Source organism: Aythya ferina (genome assembly GCF_964211825.1).
Source record: "Aythya ferina genome assembly, chromosome: 1".
Lineage (NCBI taxonomy): Eukaryota > Metazoa > Chordata > Aves > Anseriformes > Anatidae > Aythya > Aythya ferina.
In genome coordinates, this window is record NC_140296.1 from 110,479,601 (window position 1) to 110,504,273 (window position 24,673).

At 45.0% G+C, this 24,673-nt stretch overlaps 1 protein-coding gene across 5 annotated transcripts in view; it reads right to left on the reverse strand.

Moving 5' to 3' along the window:
- Window positions 1-4,213: 4,213 nt before the first annotated feature.
- PTGFRN (prostaglandin F2 receptor inhibitor) overlaps window positions 4,214-24,673 on the reverse strand; it is a 103,145-nt gene continuing 82,685 nt past the window's right edge. For all 5 annotated transcript variants that reach the window (XM_084507201.1, XM_084507202.1, XM_084507203.1 and 2 more), the window contains 3 exons: window positions 16,006-16,113; window positions 9,089-9,394; window positions 4,214-7,832 (listed from right to left, as the gene is read on the reverse strand). In XM_084507201.1, the coding sequence (XP_084363327.1) occupies window positions 7,666-7,832; window positions 9,089-9,394; window positions 16,006-16,113 (581 nt within the window). In that variant the 3' untranslated portion in view covers window positions 4,214-7,665. The remainder of the gene's footprint in view (window positions 7,833-9,088; window positions 9,395-16,005; window positions 16,114-24,673) is intronic.

Genomic DNA, 24,673 nt, shown 5'->3' on the forward strand with positions numbered 1-24,673 from the left:
AACTGCAGCTTTCTAGGGCTCTGGCTTTTCTCAACAAGGGTTGGCCTAGGAGGAGAGCACCCACAACTTGTTTTTTGTTGAGCTAAGGGTTGCTCTCACTCATGCCATTTCTACTGTAAAAAGTTAAGCAAGAACAAAATTGGCCAGGGCACCACAGAGACACCAAAAACCTGCAGAAATACAGTTCCAGCCACTGACACACTCATCTGAAGGAAAACCCCTGAGGCACAGCAAAGTGGTCACCAGGGCCTCAGCACCAGCTGGTTTGCTCTGTGGGGCCACACCATCTGCTAAGACAGAGCCAGCTGTCCCTCTAAGTGACAATCATCAAAAATACCTGACCAAAGGAGGAGGTGACAAGGTGCTGCTGCAGCACCTCACCCAGCCCTTCGTCCAGTGCCTGTTGCCTCCCACAGGCGGCCTTTCCTCCTTGGCACCAAAGCACTGCAGTTTTCTGCCTCCACAGTAGCACCTCTGCAGCTCTCCAGGTGCCCTGACATCTGGGCAACCTTAAGCAACCTTAGGGGGACGATGTGCTGCTGGGGACCAGGCACCCGAGGGACGCTTGCAGCAAGGATGCTAATTCAGCTCTCCCCCAGCAGCTTCCTGAAGCACTAACGGAAGGAGCTGTGGCAAAGAGGTACCACTCGGTAGCTGCCCCTTCCTGCATGGAGAGGCTGTGCTCCTCTGGCCGTGCGATTTTGCTCTGAGGCAGCACAGCCTGCTCTCTGCAAACCCCAGCATCCCCCTTCTGCATCACGTTCAGGACACAGTCCTGTCATCGTACAGTTGACAGGAGCAGCCCCCTCTCTGGCTCAGCACTACTCCAAACCTCTCCGTGATGGCACTCGAAGCAGCATCAGCATTTTCTATGCAAGCAGCAGCATGAAAGACTGTTTGAAGCAGAGCAGCAGAGGCTCGTGCCTGGTTCTTTTTGTTCCCAGTGGACACGGGGAGGGCAGAGGACAGGGAAGAGAAGAGGGGGGTTAAGAGGGGAGCAGGGAGAGCATTCGCAGCAGGCTGTTGTTAAGTGGGAACTTCTCCTGGGGAATACAGAGCGGTATAACGAGTGGGGAGAGAAGCTAGGTTTTAATATTAAGCTGCTTATTTAGGTCTCTAAGTTATGGAGATGCTGTGCTTCAAAACTAATTAGATTGACAGAGCTTGGATTTGATTACAGGATTTGCAGAAGCAAGAGGGTTTAAAAAAAATTAAATGGCTGCCCTGGAAATGTTAGCAAGGGAATTAAACAGCCATTGCTGCAGCCAATTGTTAAATACATATAAGCTGGGAAAAATGATAAATTCCAGTTGCCAAAACTTGCTGCAGCAGGGAGCTGTTCTGCTAACAGGCCTGGCTGGAGGGTGTACAAAAGGTGCGTTCCCCTGTCTTAGAGGGGGGCACAGGGGCTCCACAGCTCCTAAAGAAGCACATGCCTCTCACTGATGGCAGCCTGCAAATCTAAGAGTGGATGGATTTTCCCCTGCCCTGACCCTGCAACACTGAGCACGGCACCTGGGAGCCACAGGCAGGCAGCTCTGGCTCGAATGGAGAGAGACTGCGGGTCCCACAGAGCAGCACAAGGGCTGCTTGGGGAAATCCTACCTCAAGTGAGGAAGCAAGGTAGCAATGGCAGAACATGTACAGCTCACCTAGCATCAAGTCTCTGCTATATTGGTAGAACTCAGCTACCCTCTCACTTATTCCTCTAAGACCATGGGAAAAGCAGCAAGTTCACAAGGTCCAATAGCAGAGCCAGAGCTGCTCTTTTTGAAATCGCAGAACTGCTGACTTCTGTTCCTCCTGAAGCACTTCAAGCAACCTCCATCCATGAATATGAAGCTTCTCTCTAAGTACATGGACAAGTGTCCAAAGGAATTCATTTTGGGGCCTGATGGGTTGCCAGACTTAAAATGTAGCGTAAGCATGCTAGTAGTCTAGATGTTTTAGCTACCAGACAGAAGTTCCCAGCAAAATAATAGATGCTCTGCTCCTATATGTCACCTTCTCACCTTCCTAGGCATCAGTTTGTATAAAGCATTCTGGACAGCAACATGCTGTCCACCCCATCTTGCTCTCATTGCTGCACAAACACCCTAAGAGAACACAACATGGCAACATCGATGCTGCTGCTGCTGGTATCCTCCATTCACGCTAAAGGAGGATGTCACAGAAAGACTGGATTATATTTATGCTTAGCCAAACATTTTTTCCTTCAAGCAGAAGGGAGGAGCTACATCCAGCTCCAAGGAAAACCTCCAAGGCATACAGCTTTGGTTAAATAGAGGCATTAGGAAGGGTTATAAGTGTGTATACTAGACGTCACCTCTTTGTGCGTGGATTGCAAGTCTCACCCTGAAAGCAACTCCTCCTTCAATGCTGCCATTGCTGTCCAGGGCTTAATAAACAGTGCTCCCAGTACTGCAACACAGCAGCTATCACCTCACTTTTAACTGACACCTTCTACCCAAGAGACCCTGCAGTGCCTCCCCAGTTACCCCCACAGACTCAGAGAACATCTCTCAACATGGGCTCAGTTGGGTGGGAAGTGGCGACACTCAGAGGACATGGTGCTGCCATCCACAGAAGGTAAGGGAGGGTTCAAACACAGCAATGCCATGCCCACGGGTCCTGAGAGCCATCTTGTTAATAGCGCATACATTCAGGTCAAGGAAGGAGATGAATAGTGACTAACAAAAGACATTCCTGGATGAATAGTGACTAACAAAAGACATTCTTGGATGAAATCAGGGAGCTGAAGACAGGAAGAAAAGATAATGGCACCAGGCAAGGACACCTCAGCACGCACCTGAAAGGCTACAGGCAAAGCCTCCAACTTCAAAAGAACCTTAAACGTCTTTCTTCTAAAGAAAACAAACTTCCAGGCTGAGAACTAAGAGCTCAGCTTCTAAAGGGGCTCTCCCTGAAACATCAGAGACAGACATTTCTGGGCTGTGGTGGCTGAGAGGAGCGGTGAGAAGGACAAACACCAAAAGTAGAAAGACACATACATTATCCTTTCATTGCTGAAAGACTCACCTTATTGCAATGGTTTTGCTCCAAGTAAATACTTCAAGAAGACTGGTCACTCACTATTAGTGCAGCTAATAGGAGAGATGGCTTCAGGGAGATACTTTGCAGATAACATGCCAGGAACCTTGGTATGAGACTGCGGGATTCACGTGGCAGAAAAGCAGCATGGCTGAAGACTAGAAGCCTGAGCAGGGATATAAAACATATATAGATATAAAGAGTGGATTGGATAACATAAAACATATGTAAAAAGTGAATTGTATCCTTTCCATAACCCATTGGCTATTCTTATGCAAAGACAGGTGTTATACACTCAACGAGAAAAAAAAAAAAAAAAAAAAAAAAAAAGACTAAAATCCATCCTGGAACTGTTTTCACAAAAAGTCTCTGTGAGAGTGAATGTTACAAAAACCTCGAAACGTCATCCATGTCTTGGTTGAATTAATGACTACAGCTACCTGCTGTGGTTTCCTCCCTCCTTTCCTGTCCTATCACTAGAGGGAGCTGCTATTGCCTCATTTCTCTTACCAGCCTGGCCAATACTGTACACTCTTGCCACACCTAATTCTCACATCTGAGATAAGCTGGCCTTTCCTTTACAGCTCATGGTAAGAAACATGTACTTGCAGGTTCCCATTCTTCTAAAACACATGTCTCCAGTAGGTCAGATAAACTTCGTTCTTGAGATACCTATTTTTCCAAGTTCAAGGGGGCTGGCCGAGGTGTTAAAGATGAAGCCCACTGCAATAACCTGTGGAAAAAGACTTTGCTTCATATTAGGTACAACGTTCAGCGCAGAGTTGCTTGCCTGGAACTCATAGATGACGAGCAGCATTTGTGTTATCATCACAAGCAGCCGCTTGGAAGAAACGAGGCCAAAACCATCTTATTTAGAAAATCTGTCCCTTCCGCTCTGGCAACGAAAATATTGACTTACAACGGGGTAGGAACAGGGTCGATTCAGAAAACAATTAAGTTCCCCAATTCGTCATACAAACGTAGGCAAATATTTTAAACTTACTGTAAAAGGACCGATGCTTATTTTGCAGGGCAAGCAGTGCTGGGAACAGGACTGGAAGGTTTACATTTGACAACCTGGCAGTAACAATAGCGTCTGCATATGTGCAAGGCACAAGGAGGGAACTCCCATAGCGCAAACATCCAGACCCACAGCACAAACTTAATCAAAAAGGCTCTTTATTTTAAACATAAAAAGAAACATTTTACACAGTATTGTTAGAACTATTGGGTACCTGCATTCCAGAACTGTGCCAAACACTTCATTTTGTAACTTTGAAATTAAAACAAAAGAAAGAAAACATCTTGCCCTTCTGCTATACGGATGTTTGGATGTTCGAGCTTGTCCTGGATCAAATTCCCAAGTGCCTGGAGGAATTTACCAGCTTACCCAGGAGATGTGGCAATGCGAACAGAGGAAGATCAACATGAGCCCTTAGGATACTTAGACAATACCACAGGTTGCAGCAGAGAGGATACGGATCCTTGCACAGCATTGCAGGCAGCTCACTCTCCTGATATTCTGCAGGTTTAATACACGACCAGGTGCACACACACCTCCACTCACACAAACCCTGGTCACACAGGAAATAATAATAAAAAAACATGAAAGTGACCAAGAGTCTTTTTTTTTTTTTTTTTCCCCACCATTGGAGACAAGATTTCCACTCTATTTTTAAAAAAGGGGATAATACAAAATTGGCACAAATAGAAGGAAACCTGTAGGGTAAGCCTAGCCCCTCAGCTTCTAGCCTTCCAACTACAGCAAATCCAGGGCCTAAGGTGATGCAGCATTGCCTTCCAAGGGGCTGGCAGCAGTGTGAGCTAGCAGCAAACTTGCTTCACTTGGAATGACAACGATGGTTTGTTACTGGCCTTGAAGGAAGGCCAGCATTAGCTAAAGACATGGGGACCTTTCATTAGAGGAGCAGGGAGCCCTGACCAAAATAACCCTGAGTTTTTTTCCGGCAGGGATAAAGTGTGCTATGTTGCATGCTTGGGAAGAGCTGGCGGGTCCCTGCTCATTCATTCCCTAATTATTGCATCGTGACCCTCTTTCCCTAAAACTTAACCAAGGGCACATAAATATGGAGTCAGTCTACTCGGACAGCAAGCACCTGATGCTGTGCTTTGAACCTCAACACCACTACCAATCTCCCCACCCAAGACACCCCAATTCCACAGGTCATTTCTGTGAAGAAAGCAGACAATAAAGCAGGAAAGAAGCTGTGTAGATCAGTGTGGGAAGGACAGCCAGCACCCCAGACATCAGAATGGTGTTCCTTAACATTCAAGAAAAAGCAAGATTTCACTACAGCAGCCAAACAGGAGAGGAAGAAAAATTCTTGCTGTCAAAATGATATTTGAGTGAATTTTCTCCTTGACGCCCTTTCTTTGTAAAGCATCAATAAAGATTTCCGGGCTTTCGCAGTGGAAACTAGAGATTGCTTCTGCCCTGTTCCTCAGCAGAGGCAGCTACATCTGTCTGCAACATAGGACTTTTCAGAGCTCTTCAAGAGAGGAGGGAAAAAAACACCACACACATCAGGACAGAAAGAGAAGCTGCTAAGAATGTTTAGGCCAAAAGTCCTCCAGAGGTTTACAGGCTGTGGGTCTCTCAGCTCTAGAACCCTACACAAAGTGCCAAAGAGAGTCCAACAGTGAGTTGCAAGCTACATCTCTGCAAATCAAGTCCATTTTGAAGATGCCTCACATTCAGCTTCCAAGAAATCATTAGACATTGTGTGTGTCCATATGTACAGCCAAGGTTTACCCACCAGCAGTGTGACTGTGTGCATGTTTGCGTGCTGGGAGCAGAACGTAGCCTTCTAGAGAAAATCTTCATGCCAACCTCAGAAAAACGGTCACAACACAAGCTAAGAAAACAAAACAAAAAACCATACTGAAAAAAAAATGGAATAGCTGTAGTGGTGAGTAAAAGGGTCCACTAGCTAATGTGAAATGAGGCCATTGCAGCACAGACCTGCAGCTCCCCTGGAACAAGCTGTTAGTGAAGGAGACGGCCTAGAACATAACTAACATCTAAGATTGGCAACAGCACACCACGAACGCTACCTTCTGCAGGTGCCATCCTCCAGAGTCTTTTCTTTTATCCTACAAAACCTTTAAAGGATTGAGCCCTGACCTCATCTCTGCATTTTTAACCCTTCCTGATGCAAACTAGACCCTGGCTGTGACATCAGGTTGTGGTACAGTCCTACTCTTTTGTTTGTACACAGTACCTATACTCTGACTTTTATTGCTTAAAATACCAGCTGTGCTGGAAAGACAGAACTGCCCGGAAAAGTAGCTGCTCCGTTGGCAGCAGCCAGGTCAGTGTATGTGGAAGACCAAAGCAGGACTTCTTATAATATAGCACCTAGGAAAATACCTTGAACCCATGGCGAAAACCTTACTGCAGGCCCATGCACAAGACCAGGATCACAGGAACTTTTTTGCTGCCCTCTTCAGCTTGCTCATACTCCTACTCTGAGCTACTGCAGTCAGACTCTGCTCACAGGTTCAAGGGTTACCACTGAGTGACTGTCAGAAGCAGCATTGGTATCTGGTCTGTGCATCTGGGGACAGTTTACCAGTCCCCTCTAAAAACACGATCAGTCGGCCAAGTGCACATGAAGACCCATCTCACATTTTTTTCATGAGTCACGCCACTGCCAGTTGGGCAAGGTCTCCTTCCTCTGCCAAGGCCAGCAGAAGGCTGGATCTTGTCTCTAAATACCATGCTGCCCCCCATGCCACAAGCAGAGCAGGGTCTGAGGCACAATGTGAGCAGCTGTAGTGAGGAGAAAAGAAAGGTTGGGGAGCTGGTGGCCATACGCAGACATCCAACAAATGCTTGTCTGAAGAGTGACTCTTCAGGGCTGACAAGTTAGCCCCTGTTCACCACAGTCAAGAGCTTTGAGCACAGAAAACTAGAAAAAAAATAATAAGAAAAAAGTCTCAAAGACCTCCAGGCAAGTTATGCTTTCAGGTTAATCGTAAACCCTTTGAAAGCCAGGGAAGAGAAGGCATGCTAACAGCCAAAAATCAATTCCCTGCTGGAATAGCCTCATGAGGCACCAGTGGAATACCCTTCTCCAGGCTTCAAGCCAACACAGAGAAGTCTGTGAGATACCGTGGTGACAGAGGAAGTGGACAGGATGCTGCAATGAGGGCAGAGGGGAAAAGTAGATTAGTTAACACAATGAAAGCCTGACGATTCTACCAGTCCCTTCCCACACATTGCCCTCCTTGTCATGTTTTCGTAGAGGAAGACCTTTTCAAAAACCAAGAGGGGCTAAATCAAAATATTTATAAAATAACAATTTAGTGAATTTTGTCACAGGGCCCTGCTGAAAGCAGACTCAACAGTTTGTACGTTAGAAGGACACGATCCCTATGCAGAAAGTGCTGCTGGAAGAACGAGAACTTTGAGTCACTAAACATGGCCTGAAAGCTCTCGGGACATGATGTGTAACAAGGAGAAGCTTGAGGTCCAGGCTGAAATCAGAGAGGAAGCGTGCTGTCTTGTCTGGGCCTGTGAGCGAGTGTCTCAGCACAGTCCAAGAGCCCTGTGAGTCTCTCCCAAAACGCAGGTGTGCCTGGCTCCAGCACTCAGTCCATCTCCATTGACATCAGCCGGCGACGCTCTCGCCGTGTTTCCTGCACTTCCTTCTTGCAGCACCAACGGGAGCTGCAGTAGCCGATGAGGCAGGATAAGAGTCCGATGACAGTGGCCAGACCAATGCCAATCAACAGGGGATACTTGAAAGCATTCAAAACTGAAAAACAGCAAGGAAAACAAAAGTCGTTAGATATCACAGAGAAATTTAAAGATCAACATTATTTGTTCTTGCCTAAAGAGGGAGTAAATCCCACATTTTTCAGTCATGGGCAGGTTAATTATTTTGGAAGGAAAAGCTAATTCTCCTTCTTGATTTCTGTCTTTTGAGGTTTGGGATACCAGGACCTTACTGGACTCCATTGCTTCCTTCTTCACCATATTTCTTCCTCTACCATTTCAAAGCTCTGGGGAGGCTAGAGGCACCAGAGAAACCTTGCAATGATATAGCAAAGTGACAATAGTTCTAAGAAGTACCCCATTACCTGTTTTTCCAAACAATGGCCTGGCAACAGTTCTCTATCACAGGCAGACTGTGGCTGCCATCTCTTTATAAAACTGTTTCCAAATGGCAAGGACTTTACACTGTGCTTGATTAGAACTACTTGTACAGTACATTCACTGCCACTCAGCAACCTCACCTAATCAACCTCCTAAGTTGGTGCATGAACAAGAAAGTTGATTTGTAGGCACCTGATGCACACTTAAAAGACAGGGTCAAGAAATGGAAGGAGCTTAGAAAGTACAGTTATGACAGTTATCTGCATAGTAGGGAGAACAAAAGTTTCTGATTCAAGTTCACAGAACTTCTCATTGTGACCTCTCCTGGAAACGCTTAGAAGAAAGCAACCAGTTCAAAGCCTCTCCCAAATTCATTCTTCTCCTTAGCTACGTGCTGAATGAAGCATCTAGCACACATCTAGCTTCTCACAAAGTCTAGCAACACTTGCAACTCTGATTGTAGAGCAGGCAAGGTATTAAGTGCAGGGAGCAGCATGTCTTGTGGTTAGGAGAGGGAGGAAGGAGTCAGAGCCCTGACGTTTTGTTCCCTGCTTTGATATTAACCATAACATGACTACTTCAGCACACCCCAGCTGCAAACCAGTGTTTCTTCCAGCAGGGAACAGGAAGATTAACACTTGGAGAGAATGCTACACCTTGATTAAAAGATGCCCTAGCTATGCAAAACGTCAGCAAGGCATCAGGAAAAAGAACACTTCGCGCTTATGAGTATGACCTATTCAGGCCTACCTAGTCTGTAGAACTTCGAATTACAAATTGAAAACAACAGCAAGAGGATAACAAAATCTAATGAGATTATCACAGGCATCATTAAAAACATATATAGAGAACATTTGTCACAGATTAACATAACAAGGTGCTAAAAATCCCGCAACACACACAGTCATCTCTTACCATCCATTTTCACAGATAGGAAGACAGGTTTGGCTTTGACGGCAGGTTCCTGCTGCCACACACCGGTGGCAGACCGTACCCACGGGGTCACCACGCAGTAATGGTTCCCAAAATCATGGTCCTCGCAGCCATGCACACGGAGACGGAATTCCAGTGGGCTGATTCTCTCCAGGCTGAGGTCACTGCTCCCGTTTCTCCTGCTCTGCGTCACGATCCCTCTTCGGTCCACCGAGGCCAGCAAGACGGGCTCTCTGTCCAGCGCAAAGGAGCGCACAGCAAACCAGGAGACATCAAAAGACATGTCATCTGCATTCAGGGAAAAAGGAGAATTTGGACACGTTGGTGAGCTGCAAAGACTATTCATAGTGCCACTTCTCAGTAAAAAGGTTAATCTGCCAATGGCGTAACCAACACTGGACTGACAGTGGGGGTAGGGGAGGCAGGGAAGAATGTCCTGAACGTGTCCTTTCGAGGAGGATTCAAGCAGTGAACTGCAATGAAATGCACTGACAGGAAGAATATAGCTGCACAGGGAGGGTGACTTGCTATGGCAACAACACAGAGGGGGTTTCTTGCTTTCCTACCTATCATCCTAAAATGCGTATTTCGTCTCCGATCTAACTTTTCACCAAGCAGGCCTGGTGTCATGAGAAGTGCTAAAACTGGGCTGAGCCTACACTGAAAAGGGAGTGGCAATGCTAGGCATTTGCTAGCAGAGTGATTTGCAATCACTACCTTCATGCAGCAGCTGCACAGCTACAAAATCAGAATGCTCTTTCCTAAAGGCCCCTTCCACACATTTAGTCTGCCTAAACTTAAAGAGATTCTACAAGGAGTAGAAAAAAAATTACGTGCAAAAATATAAAGCATTTGGAAGCAAAGTTTGACCACAATGCTTTTATGCACTATTTCTGCAATTGTTAGTAAGTGTCATGGGCCATCGTGCACTGTGCTTTGTATGAATTTTACTATCCCAGGAGATAGCCTACAAAAAACATTTGCAGCACCTTCCACATTAACCTCGCTGACAGGTAGACAGAGCTCATCAGCACATTAAGCCCTTTTTTACGTTCGTGCAAAATGCTATTGATCCCATTAGCAGATCTCAATCTTAGCCCTATTAGGCTGTTGTTGAGTATCTGCTTTAAAAATCAGCACGCTGCTTTTCTAATGTGAGCTCAGCAATACCTGTCAAAGGGTCTGAAACATGGCGTGACCCACAGCGTAGACAGAAAAGGGCCTCAGATGCCTGCTCGCTTGGTTCAACAGTAGTTCCTCCTTCCTGGCACTTAAACTGATAGGCCCAAACTGGAAACAGAGGGTAGTAATTCTGTCTTGAGTTTTGTGCAGACATTCTGCAAGGGGATTAACCTCTGCACACCTAAGACAGTCCTATGATTTTGGGCATATATCAAACCTTCACTTGCTGGTATTGAGATCTGTGAAAAATACAGCATTAGCAATCTGAAATTTAAAACTGATCTTTCATCTAAGCCCTGAACCTCCTGCTGTACTTAAATTATTTGCAGATATAATTGAAGACAACTTTTAAGCTGTTATCAGGCAAGCTGACATCTTAGGAAGACAGGGAACCTTAGAATAATCTTTTAAAAAAGGGTAGGGACATCCTCGGTTCTGCTACTTGTGGTTACGCATCAGCTGCTACAGTCCCTCTTATTGCAGACAAAAAACACTCACTGTTTGCGGTACAATTAATTCCCCAGTAAGGTACACTGTTCTACACACATCTTCAAAAACAAAATAGAAACTTGAGGAAGCAGATGGCAGCACTCAGTCACTCCCAGAGACACTGGCTGACCAAACCATTTGGGACACCAGCCAGTTTATTGCCCTGCCTGCCATGGCCAGCTGCTCCGGGTGACAACACAGAGCCTCAAGAGAGCACCTCGTGTGTTTTGTAGTCCTATCGCGGGAAGAGGTTTCCTGGTCCTATGTGGTGGTGAGCATTGGCCATATGGACCAGCAGCACTCATAACAACCACACTTTGCCACATCATACCACAAATACTACCGTTAATTACTCAGCATACCACTCCGATCCCCTCCCTGGAAAGCAAAACTAATCAAGATCACCACACACATTTTCAGTTGACAGGACTAAACTTTGACCGCTGCCTTGTGTACTCTCCCAAGTAGCTGTGGGAAACAGGGCCTCTGCTTGAGAGAGCTCCGTTTCTATAAACTATTGTTCATCTCTGTTGCCTGTTTATTCCAAACACAGCATTAACTCCAGCCACAGGCAGTCAGGTTGGGCATGACCAATTCCTTCCAAATATCATGAAGGCTGACATTTTCTCCATGCTTCCAGGTACAGTAGGAGCATATGGACACCTTCCAGGCTACGTCCAACTACACTGAATACACGGTTGCATTTACTAAAATAGATTTCAGCAGTAAGTTTAGGAGGGGGGAAAAAATAACCTAGCCTTCAGATTCCTGGGGGATTTACTACTGTTGAAGAACTCCTCTGTTTAAGTCTCACTTAATTTGAGGTTCTCTTCCCTCAATGTACAAAGATGAATGCAGGCACTTGCTGTCATTTTGAAATAGCTGAATCTGTCTTCTGTAATTACAACATGGGACAACAGTATTATGCCAACATATTTTATTAGTCAGTATACACAGTGTGCAATTAGTGACTCACTGCAGACAGTCAGAGGGAGGATTTGGCTCAGAGTGCTCTTTGTCGCTATCCTCCTTGAACTAGCTTCATACAGCAAAGTCATCTGATTCGTTTCTATCTCTCTCATTTTTCATGCTGTAAAAACACAGTAAAATTTAGCAAAACAAGGACACAGATCAAGCACTCTCCAAAGATCAGTGATGGCCATGCCGAACAGCTCCCACAAGCTAACAAATCTGCAATTTTACTGACATAAAGAAGGCCAGACGCTAGGCTTCCCAAAAGCATCTGTTTAACTCCACACACCCTTTGTGTCCATGCAGACAAATCAGACACTCAGTTTTTGTCCCCAGTCTTCAAAAAACAAAACAGAACCACTTGACCCACAGACACACTTATGACTACAAAGGTTTCTTTTACCAGTAAGGTCAGGAAGGGACCATGCATTACAGAAAGCTCGTCACTGGGATGTTGTGCTGCAGAAGGCCACCAAGGACCTCAGCACCCACTGCTCGTGCAACCCAGCTCCTTTCATCCAGGAACACGGGGCACTGGATGCTTCACAGGCTCTGTAAGCAGAGTAAGAGTGGTGCCATCCTTCCCCTCCTCAGCTAGTGAGCATCATCAACATGTAAAGCACATCTTTACACACATTTCGATTTAACACACAGGACTAAGCTGTCTGGGTCTCAGCTGCTTCTCTGGCCAATCACCCCACAGAACTGGGAATCCTATTTCTAGACCAGCTCCTAGGAACCATGCACTTCCACTGCTTAGAATGGAGCTCTCTCAGCATCTTGTTACAGCGCTGAATCACAATTTTGAGACCCTTTTTGTTTACTACATTTAAATGAGGTTGAATAGGGCTTCCTAGAGAGCTGAGCAAACCACTTCAAGCCATACAGGAGGTAAACAAGCTGGTTTTGTTAAATTCTCCAGAGTGCCCACTGGGTCCGTCTGGAGCAGATTTAAAAAAAAAATAAATCTCTTTCAGGCAGAGTAAGTAATACTTTTAAATCCCTAAGCACATAGCCCAAGAAGGGGTGATCTGGGAAGTCTAGAGAGATCGTTTGTGAAAATGTGTATTCAACAGAAACATCAGAAGCAGCTTTTGTATCTTCAGGGCACAGAAGTACTACTACTATTCCCCCCTGACACACACATACTTCCCTCATATCAATTCAAAACACCAGCTACGGATGCCAAGCCAAAGAAGCACTTCTTTAGACAGAATGGTTGCTGCCATGTACTGAGCTCAGTAATACACACTCCACTTCAGCGGGGTCTCAAAGAAGCAGAGGAAATTAAACCACGTAGCAGTCATGCCAAAACCTTTTCAACCCTTTTGAAAGTTTCCCACAGGGTGGGTGTGTGTACTCACACACAGCTGTGAATTGCCTCTGCTAGAGGATGGGCCAGCCCATAAGTTATTCTTCTAGCAAGGAATGGACATAAGAAGGGGACTTCCAAAGATCATTGGTCACTTAACTTCTCCTCAGCTCCTTGAAAGTACTTTATTTCTCTGACTGTGGACACAAAGAGGGAGAAGAGCTGGCACCTGACACCTCACCTCGCTACTGAAGGTATACATGCTGATCTGCTTGCATACTTTAACATCACACTACATGTACAAGAGCAGAGCCAGCTGGCACACCAAGCACATTCAGACTGTGCAGGAAGTGCATTTAACAAAAGATCTTATGAAATTCCCTGATCCCTCTTTGCACACAAGCGGGCCTGTAATACCCTACTGCAGAAGGCCTGACCCCAGAAGAGCAGACCTCTTGAAAGCCATAATGACCCACAGAACAGCAGGATAGCAACATCGATATGCAATTGCTCTGCTCTCCCTTCTCAACAAGTTCCCAAATGGAAAGGCCATGCCGGCACTGCTGTCATCTGTTTTCTTCTAGGAGATGCTGGCAGCTCTTGCTTTTCCTATCTCATTATCTGGTGTAGGCTTTCCCCAACAACATGCCTTATTTCCCCACTGGGATGAGACAGCACTGTTATTTTCACAGTCTGTCTAATGTTTTGGCAATCATTTAAAGTGTAAATTCTCCATTTTGGTTGTGAATTAAATTGTGATACTGACTGAGTGTAGAGACCCATCAGAGATGGGATGCAGAGTGAAAAGCGTTCCCGTTGAATGATTACATCTGGTTGTTACCGGATGAGGCCTTAAAGTCCTCCTCCACATAACTGAAGCTCTGCTGCCTGTCTCACCGAGAGGACCAGCAAGGACTGGAGAGGGGCCAGCTTCTTAGGCCCAGCTGAAGTGCTCACATGGGACTTCCCCACAGAGACACACAGAGCATGGCTGGTTAGACCCCAAACCTTGCTCTTTCAGCAACTGCAGGCTCAGAGCACAGACCAAAATGTTCTCCCTACTTGCCACAGTACCACGCTTCTTTCCTCCTTTCTGTGGGTATCCGTCACGCATGTATCTGCCCCGTTACAGACAAAAATCCACAACAAAAACAACGCCAGCAACCAGAGAGGCAGGGATGTGCCATTTCAATATGATATTACCCAGTTACGGAACGCGTTACAGTGCTGACATTTAAAACTGTGTGCTGGCTGCTCATGATCTCTGGAAAGGGTAATGTTTCCAAATACAGGCATCATCTATCAACTCAACAGACATCCCTACTCTCTCAAGAATTTTCCCAGTTTAAACTTAACTGTGCTGATCAACAGCTCCTTGAAGAGGCCACCTTTTTATTTAAATCCATTTGATTACCCTTATCTTGTCAGTGCTTCTGTCTCGAGCTACCAAGCACACAAAAACATCACAAACCCAACTGCAGCAGAGCACTGATAGGAGAGCCCCACTCTCAGTAAGTGGCATCTTTTCAAGTTTTAAGTGGGTCAGGGATGCTGAGGCCTCTTCCACAAGGCAACCCCAAGCTTATTTTAGCTGTCGAACACCAGGAGAAGCAGCAGCTGCTCCCTGCCAGCAATTACTGCTCTGCAAAGGAAGACAGATGCTTTGGGTACTGCCTTGCAACAATACCTTTAACAGCTTAGAAACACCTCAACTTCAGAAGATGCTTTCTGCTGAGCAGAAACTGCAGGACAGATGGAGGCATATGTACAGACGTACATTGCTGCAGACTGTCCAATATCCCAGGCTATGACTCTTTTGACAACAATAAAGTTTACTCAGCATTTCCCCCCTACCAAGCATTTCAATAATACAATCTACAGACTTCTATCATTTTTTCACAGGCAGCACAGAACTGTAATCTAGCAAATTGTCTCCCTGCTACACTCAGATTTAACATCAAACAGCCATTCTGCAATTTCAAAGTGATGCACCTTCAATAAACTTGGTACTTCATCTCATCAACTATTACACTAACTAATATTTGCCACACAGCCCCTTTTTTGTAGCGGCTTTTGCATAGATTTCTGTCCCACATGAATCATGGTACCTTTACATTTAGGTGTATATATATTTATATTTAAACACATTTATAGATTTAAAATATATTTTTATATTTGCACATAAAAATAACTTTAAAAGACACACTAAACTCACTCCAAAGCCACATTTTGGATACAATAACCAGAGCTACTCTCACAGCCTTTTGATGAAAAGCAGCTCAGGCAACCTTTGGCAAGCAGCTAAGTTTTGAGCAATTCTCTGAACTTTTCAGCCCTTCACAAAAATCTCTCTTTAAAGTGTCTGCTGTCCTTTTCATAGGTACCATGCTTCTTTTTTCTTCTACACAAAAAAAAAAAAAAAAAAGGAAGCTCACCTTTGAAGGCATCAGGAAGTAATGTTCATTTTCAGTATTTAGGCTGCAGAAGTCAATTTTTGTGATTCTTAGATTTACATTAAGCCTTAAATTCACTGTGAAGTTCTAAGCTGACCGGCCAGGTGATTTTAAGATTGGTTTACAGGTAACTGCTTTCTCCTGACAGGCTTTGCCAATGGACCTTCTTTCTAATTGAAGGAGACAGCAATAGTTTTCACGCCCATCTAGTGGTTGCAGGCTGACCGCCAGCAGTGGGGTCAGTTGGTACAGACAGCACAGGGGTTAGGAATAAGAACGCTTTTTTCCCCCTCTCACCTCAGAATGTGAAACACAAATCTTGTTTTAGACTTGGCCGTGTAAAGCAAACATTCTCTCCTGTATTTAGCTAGTTCTGTACAACATTAAATGTTCTCAATTCTCCAGCTTCACTCACATGACACGGGGTTATAACTGCTGGTATACAATCTGGAGGCGAATGAGTTACAAGTAAAATATTTTCTTCAAAATACCTGGCTCCAGTGCCATTCCATCCGTTGTGATGATACAGAGCAAGTCTGCCAGTTCACCCTGGTAAATTGTCAGGTTGTCAGAATGCACGGAGACATTAAACACAGGACCTAGAAAAGAGTAACCACAATTATTCATGACAGGCTTTTCTTCAACGTCCAAAAGTATTCTTGTGTATTTTTGAATCGTCCTCTATGTGTTTGCAGAAACGGAGCTTTGAAGTAGGGATAAGCAGTCATGCAAGTTTGGGCAAAATAGTTACCCATTTTTAGACACTAATTGCTGCACTAATACCCAGACTGCCAGACCTGTCACACAACACAGAAGTCGCTGCCCGTATCTGCCTTCCACTGTCCTGCACAAAACGAGCCTTTCTTCCACTGGTGACTTCTCTAAGAAGAATAGAGTTCAGGTCCTCTGGCTAATCCAGCAGAGATCATTTCAGCTGAAGCTGTCAATAGGAATTCAAGTTAGAGCAAACCAGTAATTTAACCATACAGGAGGTTCTGCTGCGGAACTGAAACACAGACAATACAAGAATGCATCTGATAACATTTTTCTGCGGATTTTCCTTCAGGCTCTGCTACAGATAGCTTCTTTTGTACAAGATGTCTCAATGCCCAAGGGTATAGTAACTCCTTCAGCTGTGAAGTGATGATGATATTGATGAAAACCATTAGGCTGTTATGAAATGCTCAGACACCATAACAACATGTGTGTTTGACTTCTGAGATGCAGAAGATTAAAAAAAACAACACAACTTGCCCACATTTTTGACAACAACTACATCTCTGGTGCAAAGTTAACAAAACCACAATTCCTCAGACATGCCTACATTGCTAGGTACTCTCCATTTCACAGGACAGAAAACGAAGAATGCATCAAAATACCCTTAGTGATTTTTCTACTAAAGAAAACAGAGGAGATATGGAGGAGGAAAGCAGATGCTAACTGTGGCCTCCAGAATGGCTTTGGGGAAAGGGGCCAAGGAACGGAAGAAGGCACTTGGGATTCAGATTTTAGAAGATTTTAGATTTTTACCTTCTCTGAAATCTCTTAGCTGCTATCATTACCTGGCTCAGCTACTTCTGGGATAGCATCAGCAGCAACAAGAACAGAAAATTAGTTTATAAACTGTTGGAAGATCTGCCATGCTCTGCTCTTACATGCTAGCAGTTTAAGTACAGGACTTGTAAATTCCAAATCCATTCAAGATCTGTGGCAAACAACACTTCTGACAGAGAACATTTAAGGAAATCAGCCAAGCAGCCCACTTTCCCCCTGCCCTCCCAACAGGTTTTTGTGAAAAGCTATGCCGGTAGCTCACCACGCTGCACACACTTATCGCATCACTTCCAAATTGAGGTTCTGTACAGAAACTTGGAGATGCCATGAAGCTAGCGCTGTTATTTTTGGTGAAACTATGATAGACTACAGGGATCTGGCTTGTTTTCTTCAGCAGAGATTACACAGCACACAAAGTAAATTCCATTTACATTGCAATAATTATTCTGTGGCTTCCAAAATCCTCCCCCCACAATTTCCACAGCACACAATCTGCTGTGGTTTGTTATACTGCAAACCTCTTATAGCCCTCTGCCCCAGAAGCAGTGATGCCACCACCTCCCTGGGCAACCTGGTCCAACGTCTGACTGCTTTTTCTGAGAATGTCTCCTCGTTTCCAACCTAAACCTCCCCTGGCACAACTTGAGGCCATTCCCTATAGTCCTATCACTGGTTACCTGCAATAAGAGGCTGATCCCCAGCTCCTCACACCTCTAACCATATTCCTCTTGCAGCTGACTTGATTATTCTTTTTCAGATAAAACAAGGTATTTCACTTTTTTGGGGGGTGGGGTGGGGTAATTGTGCAGATTCAAGGTCCCAAGGGACTAGTTGTGAAGGGAGGATGGACCAGGGCACCACAGCCAGCTGTAACCAGCAATGTCTCATGGCGCGTGTGAACTCTCACAGCAACACAAATGAAGCAAGTGTCACGTCTGCCAGGAACATCCCAGCACACACCCTCTGCTGCACTGATCAAACACAGAACAGCTCCATACTAATCCTGGCCACTGTCTGTAGCTCAGTGTCTACACAACGGCCTGGCAGTGACTGAGGTGACACGTCAGGAGCTTGAGACATGCCCTGGTCCTGCGAACAGGCCCTGGCCTGCTGGATGCTAGCAGAAATCAGGCGAAGGAGATGAATTGCATGATCCCAACTTTGTCAGGCTAAGGCTGACTCCTGCCCTGGCAGGGTGAAGAAGGAAAGACAGAAGGGTACATGTAGATAGGACGTCTTTTCCGGTCTTATTTCTAGAGTGAAAGTCCAGGCATTCAACAGATGCTGGCTTCAAACCTGGCAGGCCAAAACACACTAATGCAGAGCCTCCGGAGTCTGAGCACCCCCGGCCATTGAATGTCTTTAGGGTAAATGCCAATTTGCTTGGTTGGTCTCTCGGCCAGGAGAGGCCATATCACAGCAACACAGCACCCCATACAGACCCTCCTGTTCTGGGTCACCAAGTACATCTCTAGCCTACCTGCGTGTGAAGAGTCAAAGCTTCCTAGGCAGTAAGAAGGCTGCCTGGCAGCTCCTGCTCGGTCATTTTGTGATCATACTTCCCCTTGGTAAGCCACAAGCAATAATTTCCCTTTGCTTATTTCCCTACAAGGGGGTACATCTAAAAATCACCTTCTGTAACTCCAGAGGAAAAATCACTGCCCTGTATTAGGACTGGATTTTGACAGTGCTCTTCCCTCTCTCTAGCTGAAGAGGAAAATAAATATTATCAATTAAAAGCTTTTTAAAATGTAAATAAACTTCATTACAGTGAAGTCCCCTTAGCTTAGCCTTGAAAACTGCAGCTTTTTAGGAAGAGCACTGTTCTGCCTTAGCAATACTGCCGACCTTTCTGCCCACATGCCCCATGCCCTGGACCTCAGGCTGCCCTCAGGCATGAAAGGGCAGAATAAAGCATCTTCACTGATGGTTTTTCCCTCACCCCAGAACTTGAAAAGACAGGAGGCTGCTTGCAACAGACACCTATTTAGCCCTGATCTGGATCAAGACAACCGTGTAACCCCTTACCACCCAACACAAGGTACACTTGCCAGAGCTGCAGTCACTGCACAGCCTGGGAAAGGTTCACAAAAGCTGACAACATGGCTTTATCCCTCGTGAAAAATCTGTCACCCTTCTCTGTAGAAGGGTTCAAGGTTTTCTGTTTGGTTTTATTCTAAAGAAAAAAATGACAAGAGTTTTTAACTTAATAGCTTGTCTGATTTATGTCCCCCGGCTTAAATAATTTACTCTGGCTTCAGCTGAACCTGCCTGGCAACAGGATAAGAGAAGCAGGAATGAACTGCATGTGAATCTCAAGCAAAGGCAGCAGCAAACCAGTGTTTGTTAGTGAGTTACAAGCAAAGCCATCACCTTAGCTAACTGGGTATCTTCTTTACTATAGGCTCAAAAAAAGGACTTCAGTTTAAAAAAAAAAAAAAAAAAAAAAAAAAAAAAAAAAAAAAAAAAAAAAAAAAAAAAAGACACCAGAGCAAACACAGGATGTTTCCAGACACCTTTCTAATGCTCTTGAGGACCTCCCAAGGCAAACATGCCACAAAATCTTCCACAAGGTGTGGATCACCTTATTTTTTTCCCCCATTACCATCACAACACAGTATTCAAGCAGCCCCAGATCTAGGCTCCACCAAGAGCTCATCACACAAAACCCAAGTGGTATCCTGAAGTTTTTACCCCCCAAGTAAAAAAACAAAACAGCAAAAACCCAACCACACACACTCAACCCCAAGCTTACAGCTGCAAGCACTTGGTTAACAGGAAACCCTCAGAAGACAGGGACAACAGCAACATCTATCGGTGTCTCTCCATTGCCATGTCCAAGTGTTTGCACTGTCACAGGAAGGGATGGGGAGGTAACAAGCTCTCCTTCAACAAGACCTGAGTTCATGCCACATGAACACTGAGAAAAAATAGAACTCTGCAGACAGATGATGTGGCTTTTCTCACCTTGCCACCTGTATTTAACAGTTTGAAATCCTGTTGTTGGCAACTACAGGTCACTCGAGAACAAACAAGTTGTAATTTAGTTTCAAGTGCAAGGTTGGCAGATGAAGCATGACTTGCAAAGCTCATCAGGAACAAAGAAAAGTGTAGGGAGGCTATTCAGGAGGTTGAAAGCTGAAAAATAAGTGGATTTGAGTAACTTCTGGTTTGAACACAAGCATCATAATCTCAGCTAGCTCAGAAACTAAAAAAGCAGACTTACAAAATAAACCAGCATTCCCAATTCTAAGAGCCAAGCATCCATTTTCCCCTATATTGCCATCCTCTACTAAGACCTTTGATTTAAACTAAGCCGAACACTCCATTTCTCACTAAAATGAGGCCGTATGTAAGCTTAGAAAAGTCTCTTAAAAATTCTTCTTAAATAAAGTAATAACAATTTTATATTAAAAAGCAGCTACTGTCAAGATAGGAAAATAAATAGTTTTTGGAGTCATGTCTTGATTTCTGCATGTCTGAAAAACTCTACTTTAAAAATAAAAATGGAAGTAATTGAGGTAAATTGAAATTGAAAAATTGGTAAATTGAAATTGATCAATTGAAATTTACTAGTACAAATCTAGAAGTGCTTAAAAAGAAACTCTGTTCCAGGATCAGGACCTGTTTGGTTTAATTATTCAATTAATTTACTCAGCTTAAGGATTTATGTACTGGAAAAAAATAAACCTTGAGCCCTGTTTACCTGATGTCACCCTACTCTCCCTGCTTTCCATCACTGCTCAGTAATCCAAACATTTTAAATCAGCAAGAAAAAGAAGGGGGGGAGAAAGAAGAATAACCAAAAGCCAGTTAACATCTGGATTTACAATAGAAGAGCTAATTAACCAGGTCCTAGGTGATGTTTTGGCCTTTTCTACTTCATCTCAGGCACTATTTTCTCTGCAAAAACAAGTTCCAATCTCCCCACAGAAAGGAGTTACTTTCATTTTCCAGACGAAGTAGGGCAGAGAAAGGTCAAGTAATCTATCTGGCAAGAGAGATCCAGACCAGGCTGCTCCAGCAATAACCCTGTACCCAGTTTGTTACCCAGCACAGCCCAGCGCAGCAGGAGCAATCACTGCATCCAGCTCCACTTCTTGCAATCAGCCAGCACCACGGACCACAAGGGGGAAAAAAATGATGCAATCCACAAGTGCTCCATCATCCAAAGCATTACTCATATCTGCCCTGGCAGCAGATCTCTGCTCAAAGTGAGGATCCCATGATCTGACTCTCCAGATAACGAGCTCCTTCACCCACACTATTGCAGCCCCCGTCCTCTCCCAGCTTCTTCACAGAGCTGTTCCCCAGCAAGTTTCACCCCAAGCGTCATACTAGCCATTACTGGAAGAAGCCTCTAGTAGTTTAGTCTGAGGTTTCTACTTCCAGATACAAATTAGTGCACACAGGCACAAAGGCATACAATGACAAAGCATGTTCCTGCCCATTAACGGTGGCTGGAAAATACCAGCCTCTCTCGCCAAAGAATTTCTGCTGTATGGCCGTTTATTCATTTCCATGATTAAGGTTTCTTTCCTTTAAAACCCTTCTGCTTTACTTTCTTGCAGCTGAGTATCTCTGGGTCATTGCAGGGCATCATTTCATTTTAATTGCCAGTTCAGCATCAATACTCAGCTCATATTTCCGAAGCTCTTAGTTTATCTCAACTTCTTCCAAAGAGAATGATAATACATTGCTGTGCAATGAGCTCACATGCAGATGTAATCCAGAGTTGAAGATTTAATTGAGACACTTCCCTTCAAGTTCTCTTTTATTTTTGCCTCTCCAGAGCTACTTGCCCTTTGCTGAATGGCACAGAGGAAAGCCAGCTCAGAGCACAGCCCAGCTCCAAACGGTCCCCTCTCATAACGGACTTCTGAATACACAATTAAAAGCTTCCTTCTTTCTGCTTTCCTTCAGGCAAAAGAAAATAAGTCACTTCTGTGGAAATCCCAGTGAGCACAGAGAGGGCAAACACAACCTAAACACTAACCTGGGTTGCTGGGTACAGGCTGAAAGGGATAGAAGATTAAAGGATGAATGCCAAAGAAGAATATATGGCCCCGGGATAAACAATCCAGCTCCAGGCCAGCTGGAACCACTCATACCCAATACCTGTACACAGACCTGTATCAGATAAGCACTCTGATCTCAAGCAAGTTCCCAGCTATTAGAAGCCACTTTTGCTGGCTGGCTCAGCTAAGTCTGACGGTGACAGTCTGCACACACACACACACACACAAAAAAAGTCAACCTCTCACATCTGCTGCTCAGCCCTAGCAGTGCAAAGGCACTGGAGCAGCACCTCCAGGTGACCAGGAGAGCTGATTTTAAAAGGGAGAGATTTGGGGCCAGGTGGGCAGGATCATAAGCCTTACAAGAAGCTGTCCTGATAAGCTGGCTTGAAAAGGAAAACAGGAAAAAACTACAGAAAACAGATGCATTCCAGGCTGAACAAAATGCTGTGTATATATACACACACATCATCTGATGGCTCGATGGGGGAGAAGCAGCATTTGGGCTTCAGCAAGAAGAATGACATGAAATTAAGAGAAAATCACAAGACAAGTACTAGCAGCTGCTCCTATCCCTCCCAGTGCTGGGCAAGCTTTGAGAAGGGATGGCAGAACTTCTGTTTTAAACTGAGCTGACCAAAAAGCAGCACTGAAGAATATTACTTCATATGGGGTGGCTTCCTCCTGCCTCCTTCCCAAATAAGCTTAGCTTGCTTATAGCTACTGGACATACAGCAGGCATTCATTTCCCAAAACTAGTCTAGTGCTCCACAGTATTCACAAGGCCTGACCCGAAGGATTCTCAAGATCCCCCTCTGGTCTTAAAATACATCCAGCAGAGAACAATCTGCCATTGATTGAAAATATGCAAACTAAAGACTTACGAGGCTCCTCCTTCCCCTCCTCTTCCCCTCCCCCTCCAGTTTATATAATTCTGTGAACAAAATCCACATTTTTTTTTTTTTTTTTTTTTTTTTTTAAGTTCAGGAAGTTTCAAACAAATGCCTTTACATTAACATTTCAGATCATAAACTACATGGAATAAATACGTCCCTCTGCAACAGCAAGTGGAGAAAGAGGAGAGGAGGTCTCTGCTTGCAGCCAGCAAGTTCTGCCTTGAATGGAAAGAATCCGAGCGAGACATTTTCCACAGATGTTCATGGAAAAACATTTCGGAGCACTGCCACATTTCAAGCCCATTGTGGCAGGAAACACTGAAGTTTCATGCGCGCAGTCCCCAGCTCATATAAAATGCTTACAGGCCTCCTGCTGCTCAGATAGATCACGCTGCACGGCGCGTACGCACACCAAAATCCTTCCTTGAAGCATCGCTCGACTCAGGGATCTGGGAGGGAGTCAAGCTGGCAGGAAGGATTTCCAACCCAAGCAAACCTCCCTGCCCCCTACCGAAGAGGAATCAATAAAAACAACCGAGCAAGAAATTCCTCCTAGCACTCAAACCTTCATGTAAAACCCTTTAAGGGCTTCCTTCTGCTGAAAATGCTGCTTCCATATCGATCTCCTCCCCGCTCCATCCCCCACATGGTGCCAGCTGGAAATGCTGTGGCAGCCCAAGCCCTCGTAGTCGGGAGAAGAGAGGAATGCCTTCTGGATTTTAAGTTACACTGCATTAGCAAGGCCCCACCACTGCCACACTTAAAGTGCTTCTCTGCTACACTTCGAGACCCTTGAAGTCAGGAGAACTGTTAGCAAGGTAATTGCACTATCGGGGACAAACACACACATAAACCAGTCACCACATATCCCCATCGAACTCGAGATTTAGCAGAGAGGTGCCTTCCAGCTTTTGCAGTTACCTGGAGAGCAACATGCCCCTCTTTGCTGTCTCTGACCCTCTGTTGGTTAGCTTCTTCCCTCCAGTTCTGGGCAACCTCCCGTTTTCCCCAGAAAATCCATCAACCTCAGCAGTTCTGCCTTACACCATTCCCATTGGGGAGAATCTGGCATCAGCTCCTTTTTTTGGAGAACAAGCTTGACAGTTGCCTGTACCACAGGAAGCGAGACAAGGGCGCGATATCTGAGCTGTGCTTTTATAGCTGCCCCGCAGCTTTGCCACTTACCTCTGGCTGCCTGACCCGGTCAGAGTTTGCACCAAAGGAAGAAGAAAATTTTGGGGAAAGGAGGGTATGTAAGTAGGGAAGCAAGCCTGCCAGCATCCATTCTGACTGTGCTTGTCGTGTGTCATAATCATGCCCACAGATGAATGTCCAGTGTGGATATCTGAGCAACTACTGAAGGACACAAAGTTCATCTATCAGTTGAATAAAGGTATTTTAAGCCAGACTTGGCTACATGGCGAGGCTATTTTGGGAAACAGCTCTCCAGTAAATTGTGCCTGGGATCTCATTTCTGCCTTCATTCTCTAGTAAAGCATGGAAGGCTGACAGGGCTTCAGGACCATCCCTTCCCTGGCTCCAGGAATTCACACATTCCCTGGGCAGAGCTGCGGGCTGCCTCCCCTCCTTCGCTCCACGTGCCGGAAATCCTAGCTGGGCGAGGAGGGAGTGAAGAGAAGCTGATAGCAGAAAGAAGTCAAGACTGTGACATGCACACTTCCCTCCCTTGC